Consider the following 10,848-nt stretch of genomic DNA (forward strand, 5'->3'; position numbering starts at 1 on the left):
GGTTATTATGTAGTGGGAATGAGGGCCCAGTAATCAAATACTCACTCAGCCATGGGTACCACTGGGTAACCTTCGGCAGTCACACACTCTCAGAGGATGGCAAAGGCAAACCCCCACTGAACAAATTTTGCCAAGAAAATCCCATGATAGGTTCACCTTAGTGTCCCCATACCATGGAAACAACCTGAAGGAACACAGCAACAACATTAATTTCATAGGGTTTCTTAAGCAAGGAAAACTCATTAAGTGATTTCACTAGTTCTCTTCCCTGAATTATAGCATACAGCAGCTGATATTTGTTGGTGGATTAACCAAGACGGACCCTGCTTACCTTTCAAGATGATATAGCATCGGGTGACTTTAGGGCAGGTGAACTATTGGTGAAATGCTATAATTCCACCCATACCCTATAGCAGCAGTAAAAGTGGTAAGGAACATTATTTGAAACACGAAGGATCTATGACTGAGGGTCTCACAGACCGCCCCTTTGGAGTGGCCTGCAGCAGCCCCTTTCCTCACTGGATTGGGGTTGCAGCAACTACATGCCGCAGCCCGATCTGGCCTTTCGGCAGCGCAAAAAGAAGTTGCAAAAGTAGCTCCTTTTTGCACCACAGAAAGGGCACCCTAGGCCCTGCGACTGTGGCTTTTCGCTGCTTCTTCGGGCACAGTGCATGTAAGTGCTGCATCTAAGACATGCTGTGATGCCATCTGCCGTCAGGTCAGGCAGGCAGCATGGGGGTGGAGTAAGGCAGCTGGCATGTGTATGCCACGGCCCCCATGCCACTGTATAATGTCGGTCTGTCAATCCCCCTCAAACTGCTGCTCTAGGAAATATATTCCATTTTCCAAAAAGGGTTGTTGCTGTTCTTGTATGGAATGCACCTGTAGAGTATGCACTGTTTTAATTATTCAGTTGCAGATAAACCTGGAAGTTTTTGGTTATAGTAACAAAATACCCCGCCGACATTCAGAGGCCCCATTTCATTGTATTCCATAAAGGTGAGACTAGCACAAGGGCAATAGTCTTCAAATCCCCCTTTTTTTGTTTATTTCTTTTTTCTTCCTTCTTTGCTGGGCATGAACTGAAGTTGTTGTTGGTGCTCAAACCTTCCTCAAGACCTTGTATCTCAATGCAACATAACAAAATTCTCCAAAATCCACCAAACAGTGATATCTTTTATTGGGACAACAAAATGCAAATAAAGCATGATGTAAGCTTTCGAAGATCCACTGGCTTCTTCATCAGTAAGGTGTTGAAATCATACAGAAGAAAGTAAAAGGCGATGACTAATATCAATTTTGTTTTCTTTCTTTCTTTCGTAAGGTTTTCAACACCTTGCCTGATGAAGAAGCCAATGGACCTTTAAAAGCTTGCAACATGTATTTTTGTGTATTTTGGTTGGTCAATAAAGGTATCATTATTTTGTGGATTTTGGATGGCCAACACGGCAATCCTAGATATGTTTTTCTAAAAGATTATTCTGTTCCTGCTTGAGAACACTTTTTCTCACGATCATTTTCAAAGGAAAGTTTCAGCTGAATGGCAGGAAGGAAGAGAACCCACTGCAGAAATGTGTAAGCCAGAAGAACATGTGGGTGCTTGCTAGGAATATGTGTTTGTACAGAATAGGTGACCTAGTGAAATTGGAATTTAGGATTTTTTGAACTATAGACACTTTGTCTGGCATCTGTTCAGGTTTTAGCTTGGCAAAAAAGTACACTGGTCCCCCGGGTTACGAATACCCAGGTTACGAAATTTTCGGGATACGAAAAAATCCCATAGGGATTTATTGTTTTTTCGGCTTACGAAGGGTTTTTTCGGGTTACGAAAAAACCCCGCGCGGCTGTTTTAAATGGAGCCGCGGCACAGCCGCGGCTTTTTCCCCATAGCGCTATGGGCTATTCGGCTTACGAAGTATCCCGGGTTACAAGCGGCGGCGGAACGAATTAATTTCGTAACCCGGGTACCAGTGTACACAAATAACCTATAGTGGGTGGAAATCATGTTAATCATTGTTTAAACCCAATATAATTTCAAACCTTGGAGCTGGGGCTGGGTGCTGTGTATCAATAAGATTCTCTGTGATGAGAGTGACCTCTACATGGAGAAGAGAAGGTGTTCTGCAACGAATAGGTGCCTCTTCCAGGGGCTGTTTTACACTACCGAGTTGTAATACTATGATTCCACTTTAACTCTATAACCACAACCTATGGGGTTTGTAGGCTGGTGTCGCACTGGAGTTCTCTGGTTGAGAATTCTAAATGTTCATCCCAAAACTCTACATCCTAGGATTTCACAGGAGGAAGCTATGGCAGTTAAAGTGGAATCATGGCACTGTAATTGTGTAGTGTGGAAGGGCCCCAAATAACCCAATAACGTAGAAAGGGTGTTTTGAATTTCCGCTCTAATCATACCCTCCAACCCTGAGCATGCAGATGAAAATGTGATGTGTCTGTCCCTTATTAGCCTACAAAGCAGCAGTCAAGATTGACAATTATATATACTTATGTGTACGTCTAGAAATTCTAGTCAAAAACTGACCCCCCCCCAACTGAGGGCCCATTCAGACTACACTTTACCCCGGATCAGGAATCGATTCTAGCACGTGAAGTTCATATTGGCCCCGATTCTGCCACAATCCATTTTGAGGCATGCACAAGCAAATGCCCTTTAGCCTGGGTCATCCAGATTCGGAGCAAAATCCGTCTTTTTGGAAAAAAAACGGGTTCTGCGAAATATGAACTTGCCCCTGATCATGATCGGGTCAAGTTCAGGGGAGGGATTAAGGTCAGAGGGCGAGCAAAGGGTAGGGCATTCCCTCCCCTCATTGGAGGAGGAGGGGGGGAGGAGGAAAGAGCTGGAGGAAGGATGCAAAAAGGGGGAATCTGACAGGAGGCAAAAGGGTGACAGGAGGCAAAAAGGGGTGACTGACAGGGTCAATTCAGGGCAGGTCAGAGGCCCAGAGCAAGGCAAGGCTCTACTCTCCAGCAGGGACCTTTTCCCTTTGTTTGTTTTTTAAATTATTTTTCTCCATCTATGCGCATGTTTTTTGCTTCAGGTAGATCTATATTTAGATAGAATGTGGCTAGCTGCTTGTTCACGTTCCCTTTCATTTCCTGGCTTCCTCGCTGAAAGGAGCCCTTTGCAAGAAGCTTTGAAGCATGCGAATGAATGCTATAATGCGAATGTTACAATATGTTTCTCTTTGCAATTTGGCAAACTTGCAAATTGATATACAGAATGCTTTTGCTACTATCTCAAAGAGGTAGCCTAGGAAAAGCATGCATGGCATTGCTTCCTTTTCTGGCATTTCCGAGGTGAGGAATTTTTTATTGTTATTATTATTATTAATATTATTAACAGTAGTAGTAGTATTCCATGTGTATGAGACATTCTGAGGTGGCAAGGAGGGGGGATACAGGATACAAAGATGGCATTTTGGGGTTGAAAATGGGCCCAAGGGCAGATCATAACCTGTACTGACCCAAATGCTCACAACACACACACACACACACACACACACACACACACGAGGTTTTTAAATTTGACAAAATGTGCGCATTTTGGGGCCTGGTCGTTTAAAAAAAAAGGACAGGGGAAGCACACTGCCGATGCCCCAATGAGTGCTGGAAACGTCACCTATGACAATCGCGAAACTGAAATTTGATTGGCAGCAGGCACCTTCATTTTAAACTCAATTTCTCAAGGGGGCATTCGGGGCAAAATACCCCTGGTTAGGTAGTGAGCACTTGCTTCTGGAGGGATTCAGGGAGGGGAAAACCGAAGCTCCCCAGTTCCTTCCAGCGCAAAACCGCCAGTGAGAATGGGGCCTGAGTCAACTTATCCGTGGGTCAATTTAAGTACTGTGCTTTAAAATGAACTAAGCACTAGTGAAAGGCAAGAGTGTAACCTGCCCTGGAAGCACTGATCCCTCTCTACTGTCTTATCTATCCAGCCTTTTGTGTGAGTGCAAGCAGTTATGCCTACTGCAAATTTGCAAGTTCTTTGGCATTGTTTTGTTTTGCTTCCTCCTTTAGATCCTTTGTTACATGCCCCAAATTTATCCTCTACTTATCCATTGGTCATTATCAAAATCCATAATTTTGGCCCCAAAACTTGTCCTCAACTTATATATGAGTCAAGTATATATGGTAGTTATTTCCTGGTAGGAAATAATGATGTACAGTTATCCCTCCTGATTCGCAGGGGATCCATTCCAGACCCCTCCACGAATCTGGAAAAATGCCACTATTCAAGTCACCACTGATTTCACTAGCGGCATGCTCCTGCACCTGCACCATTTTGTCCTTCCTTGCTTACTGTCCGTGAATGGGTGAGACCATGGACTCCAAGTCCACGGGAGGGACGACTGTATAACTATGTACTTTGCTAAAGTCTATAGAAGCTTCTTCTAAGCATTGTGTAGCCAGACCATGATAATATGGGAAAAACTGTAGAGAAAATCCACTTACCTTATCACACACACACAGCTACATGAAAAGGGGCTCTGCTTGTGCTTGTTGTTGTTCTGTGGTTTCAAGTTGTTTCCAACTTATGATGACCTTAAAGCAAACCTATCATAGGGTTTTCTAGTCAAGATTTTTTTTCAGAGGAGGTTTGCCATTGCCTTCCCCTGAAACTGAGAACATGTGACTTATTGCTTATGCTTCAAGCTCCCAATTTGTTCAGGTTTTGTTGAGTTGGGGTTTGTGCCTGTTTTGCTGAAAAAACAGTGGTCAGGTTTTATATTATGCAAATTTATTACTACAACACACACTAAAATGTGATTCTTTCAAATGCTAAGTACAAGATGCTTTTTAAATCAGTCAGTAATGTCCTAAAAGTCACATGGGATTAGAGGCTAGATTGGCTTGATACTCCCTGGGAAACAGCTGTTTTCTTCGGGAGAAGCTGGGCTTGGATATTGGGCATCACGCCTCCTTCTGCAATCGTCACATTGGCAAACAACTTGTTCAACTCCTCATCTCTCCTCACCGCCAGTTGGATGTGTCGTGGTCCAATCCGTTGCTTCTTGTTGTCATGAGCAGCGGTGCCTGCCAGCTCCAGTATCTCTGCAGTCAGGTACTCTAAAACTGCTGCCAGGTACACAGAGGCACCAGCACCTATTCGTTCAGCATAGTTCCCTCGTCTCAGGTATCGGGCAATACGGCCCACAGGGAACTGCAGACCAGCTTTTGCGCTCTTGGTTTTCTGGAAAGCTGAAGGCTTTGGTTTCTTACCACGTCCAGACATGGTGGCTCCTATAAAGAGAGGCAACAGTCTACCTTCATTACTCCCATCCAATTGGTTTTTCCATAGAGTTAAGCTTCCTGGTAGCAAGCCAGAACCGAGCGACCGACCTTCCTTCCGTTTAGCTCTCACCTTTATCATAATACAGGCCCCAAAGTGGCTTGCCAAAAATTGTAACTAAAAGCATGAACACCAGAGAATTACTACAAACTTCGTCCTAGATCCTTCCAGAGGTGTTGAAAGGCAGCACCATCATCCCCTATTGGTAGTTTTAAAAATTCCTCACATCTGTAGGCCAGCAGGCTGGGGAAGGCCATACTAGATCTTCACATTTGAAATTACATTCAGTTTTTATAGTAGAACACATTCCTCCTGAGTACTGTACACATTTCAGAACAATCTCCACAGTCCATGGCAATTAGGTACTCTTTGAAAACTGGAATTATTTGCCATTGATATTACTACTTCAGTTAATGGAATGGCAAAAGGATGGCAGATATGCCACAAGGGCTCCTAAGTTTCACTGGAGGCATCTCTGTCAAGAGGATAGCATTGCTGTATGTCTACTTACAGCAGTTATAATTCTTGTCCTGCCTCCCTCCTCTCCCAGCAAGATTTTATTTTATTTTTAAGAGAACACCACTACATCATTTTCAGCCAGTGCAGGACCTATCTTCCACAACCCTCCCCCATCCAGTGCAACACACCAAGTAAACCATACTTGTGTCCTCTGTGGAATATCTGACATGGAGTATCTATGTGTGTTGTATACCCAAGATAAATAAACAGCATTTTTCCTAGACTTTATCAGCAGTGTTTTTAAGTGAGGCCAAATAGGTAAGGAAGGTTACATTAGCCCTTGCATCTTCAACAGTGTTTGCTATAAGGATATAAAAAGGCAAGAGCATTTCTCACAATGCTGTTAAAACCTTAACCAATTGGTTGACTATCAAGAAAGTTACTGACTAGTGTTTCTGGTCTATTGGCAGGCTTATTTTATTTGCAATTTGTTGTTGTTGTGTTTCTTGAAGTTATAATGTTATATTTTAAAAGTTTATAAAGTTATAATGTTACTTAATGTAGTGGAGTCTCCTTCCTTGGAGGTCTTTAAACAGAGGCTGGATGGCCATCTGTTGGGGATGCTTTGACTGAGATTTCCTGCATGGCAGAATGGGGTTGGACTGGATGGCCCTTGCGGTCTCTTCCAACTCTATGGTTCTATGATTATAAATCAAACATTACGTTCATCTCATTTTGTTGTTTTTGTGTGCCCTCAAGTAATTTCTGACTTATGACAAACCGAATGCAAAATCAGGTGGTTTTCTGAGCAAGTTCTGTTCAGAGGTTTACCATTGCCTTCCTCTGGGGCTGAGACAGTGTGACTTGCCCAAGGTCACCCAGTGGGTTTCAAAGGCTGAGTGGGGATTCAAACACTGGTTTCCTGGAGACCTCCAACACTTAAAATGACTACCCAACACCAGCTCTATATTTGCAATATATTTTACTAAAAATTTTATATTCTCCAAAGCAAATTGTGACATCTTTCATCTACCTACACAAATTGCTCTTTAAATATAATGTATTAAAATTGACATTATACACAAACAGCTGTTAAAGCACTACTGTATTGCATTTAACAAAACAATTCAACTCACTTTTTAATTCTTAAACGTAATATTCTTCTCTGGACAGCCAGCAATTTTCTGTTAACTTGCAGTAAATGGTGCCTCTTTTTAAACCCCACTAGTTAGTTAGACCTAAATGGGGATTCATTCAGCTGCAGCCACTTTATCAGTAGCTCTGACATGAACTATACTGGTTTCACCTTTATTACTTCAGCTGCAACTCAATTTGCAACCCAATTTGCTTAGAGATGCCTCATTGTGACCCATAGGATACATTGTATTTTACCACCATTGTCAGACCTTAGAAAACTCACTTCCACTTTGAAGGTAGCAAATTCATGATTACCATTCAATATGTAGGAGCTGATTCACAGAAAGTGGAACCATTTCATTTGAAAGAGAATTGTGCATTGAAATAAGGATTTATTTATACAATGCCATTTGTGTATGTGTAACTGTGTGTCTTCACTGAGGTTTTCACTTGCTTTTTCTCTTCTTCTAAATGATCTAAATATAGGTTTTCCTATTATTGTAAGTGCCGTTGTTGTTCCCCTTCAAGCTATTTCTAACTTATGGCGAACCTATCATGGGGGTTTCTAGGTCTGAATTATTTGTCACTACCCCCCCCCTTCCCCATTTTGCAGTACTATATATTTGGAGACTGAAGGAAACTTTCACATGAGAAACAGAATTCTTATTTGGGGAGGCAATGTATCGCACACGCCAAAGCTTTCCACCCTAGCTACAATCACCTGGGCTGAGGGTTATTTGGAAATAGGTGTGTGCACATTTTAACTGCAGAACTTGGATTAAAAGTTATGTTTTGGAATATGACTCCTAGAAACCTCTAATCCAGAGCTACTCAAGTGGTGGTCCTTGGATCAGTGCTTTTCCCTGGCAATTTCCATGTAGAAACTCTTGTAGCTAGTGGACGTAAATTTCCAGTAAACTGGGAAAAGAAAGTTGCCAGTCTATTAGATATAAGAGCTATTAGACTGCTATTAGACAACATGCGTAGCACTGCCCTAAAAAGTCTGACGGTACATGGGAGGTGTAGTTTAAAGAAGGATAGATTTTCCAGGCTGCTTTGTGTATGTGTGTGTCTTCAAGTCACTTGTCAACTTAAAGAGACCCCATAAATTTCTTAGGCAAAGATTACTCAGAGGTGGTTTGCCAGTTCTTCCTCTGAAATACAGCCTGGAGCACCTGGTATTTGTTGATAATCTCCCATCCAAATCCTAACTATGGGTTCATCTATGCTGTAGAAATAATGGTTTGCCACCACTTGAACTGTCATGGGTCCATGCTACAGAATCCTAGGATTTGATGTTTCATGAGATACAGCACTCTTTGGTAGGGAAAGCTAAAGACCTTGTAAAACTATAAATCCCAGGATTCTACAGGATGGAGCTACAGCACTTAAAGTGATGACAAACTGCAGGGACGTAGCCAAGGGGGGAGTTCTTGGGGTCCGGACCACCCCCTTCCATTAGAAAAATGAATGGTGCATGCTGCTGCGCTGCTGCACCCAAGCCCCATTATGATGGTAGCACTTAGTCTGCACCCCCCTTCCTAAAATCCTAGCTACATCCCTGCAAACTGCATTATGTCTACAGTGTTGATTCACCCCAGGGATGACCCTGCTTAGTGTCCAAAATCATGGTGACTAGCGGTCCTCCTTTTCCTGGACATGTCCTACATTTCATCCTTCTCTCCAGAAAGAATTCCAAAATGTCCTCTATTTTGAACCTGGCTAAGAAGCCCACTGAGTAACACCTTGTTTGCTTTGAGAAATGTGTCTACTTGGCAGCCTGTCCTTGCTTCACATAGGATAGGATGGATGATTCTACAGTTCTTTTTTCCTAGGAGCAGCAGCAGACCAGATTTGCACTCAGAGCTCAGGATGCATTTGTTTCTTGAGAAAAAGGACAGCAAACAGGCAATGGGCAGCTTGAAGACACAAAACAAAGGATTCCCCACCCCTCTTAATTTCAGCAGAATGGACAAATGAAAGTAACCAGCCAGGTATTTATTGCTAGTAAAGTACAATTTTAAGCCTTTGTCTTGCTCAGAGTCCTGTAAGCATATTGCAATCCGAGCAGGCATTTTAATGATGATTAAGTTGACCAGAAAGATACAGCTGAGTACATAATAAAATACAGTATATGTAACTGGGCTGTAAATGTGAACCCTATATGATATGAATTTACATTTATGGGAGTGTTTTGATCATAGATTATTTTAATTGTTTTAAATTTTATTGGGATTTTTAATGCTTTGTCTGTGAGCCGCCTTGGGTCCCTCCTGGGAGAAAAGTGGCATATCAGTGGTGTCACTAGAGCGGTGGGGTGTGTGTGGCCTGCACCATGTGACACCCCAAGGAGACAGTGACACCACTGCTCCTCAAACACCTAACCTTTGGCAGAAAGGGGCTGTGACATTCATCTGCTTCTCTTTAAAATGCTTTAAGAGATAGAATCATAGAATCATAGAGTTGGAAGAGACCACAAGGGCCATCCTCTCCAACCTCCTGCCATGCAGGAAATCACAATCAAAGCATCCCCAACACATGGTCATCCAGCCTTTGTTTAAAGGCCTCCGAGGAAGGAGACTCCACCACACTCCGAGGTAGTATGTTCCACTGTTGAACAGTTCTTACTGTCAGGAAGTTCCTCCTAATGTTGAGGTGGAATCTCTTTTCTTGGAGCTTGCATCCATTGTTCTGGGTCCTAGTCTTTGGAGCAGCAGAAAACAAGCTTGCTCCCTCCTCAATATGACATCCCTTCAAGTATTTAAACAGGGCTATCATATCACCTTTTAATCTTCTTTTCTCCAGGCTAAACATCCCCATCTCCCTAAGTCGTTCCTCATAGGGCATGATTTCCAGACCCTTCACCATTTTAGTCGCCCTCCTTTGGACATGCTCGTTTCTCCACATTCTTTTTGAATTGTGGTACCCAGAACTGTCACAGTATTCCAGGTGGGGCCTGACCAGAGCAGAATAGAGTGGCACTATTACTTTCCTTGATCTAGACACTATACTTTTATTGATGCAGCCTAAAATCACATTGGCCTTTATAGCTGCCGCATCACAGTGTTGACTCATGTTCAACTTGTGGTGTACTTGGACTCCTAGATCCCGTTCACATTGGCCCTTATCACATGAGCAAAATTTGAAGTTATCCCAGGGTCAGTGTGAAGGCAATGCAGGGGCAATCATGGGGTTTCAAGTTTGTTTATCACACGACGCCAAACGCAATCAGGGGTCATTCCAGGGTCATTGCAGGGTTAGGTAAATTCGGGAGGGAAAGAGGATTTACCTAACCCTAGAATGACCCCGATTGTGTTTAAGATGGCTCCTGATTGTGTTTGGCGTCGTGTGATAAACAAACTTGAAACCCCATGATTGCCCCTGCATTGCCTTCACATTGACCCCGGGATAACTTCAAATTGTGCTCATGTGATAAGAGCCAATGGTGGGACTGGGATGAAGCTCAGTGGGAGGAGAAAGGAGAGGCCCCAGAAGTTTTTCTAAAATTAAAATTTAAAAACATTTAAATTTTTTCTTTAATATCACATTTTAATGAAATATTCACTATGTATATGTAAATACATTTAGGCTGTGCATATGATATTGTAATTTGAAGGTATCATTTTAATTTAGTTAGTTGTTTATGTGATTGGGCGGCATATAAATAAATCCTATTATTATTATTATTAGTGGTTATGTTCAGTGGTATTTGGGAATTATGATTTGCAAGTAATATTAGAGGGAAAAAGCATTACTGTATGGTCAGAAATGGGAAGAGGTCAGTGGGGGGTTGACAGCAACCCTGTTATGTGTGTGCATATGTATATATGTGTGTGTGTGTGTTTGCATAGGTGTGTGCGTATATGTGCTTGTGAATATGTGTATATGTGTATGTGATTGCATATATGTGCTCATGTGTATGTATGTTTGCATATATGTGT

At 42.4% G+C, this 10,848-nt stretch overlaps 1 protein-coding gene across 1 annotated transcript; it reads right to left on the reverse strand.

The window, feature by feature from the left end:
• Nucleotides 1-4,855: 4,855 nt before the first annotated feature.
• Nucleotides 4,856-5,254, reverse strand: LOC121925829 (late histone H2A.2.2-like). The gene has a single exon (XM_042458404.1). The coding sequence runs from the start codon at nt 5,252-5,254 to the stop codon at nt 4,856-4,858; it is 399 nt and encodes a 132-aa protein (XP_042314338.1).
• Nucleotides 5,255-10,848: the final 5,594 nt, after the last annotated feature.

This window comes from Sceloporus undulatus, chromosome 3 (assembly GCF_019175285.1).
Source record: "Sceloporus undulatus isolate JIND9_A2432 ecotype Alabama chromosome 3, SceUnd_v1.1, whole genome shotgun sequence".
Lineage (NCBI taxonomy): Eukaryota > Metazoa > Chordata > Lepidosauria > Squamata > Phrynosomatidae > Sceloporus > Sceloporus undulatus.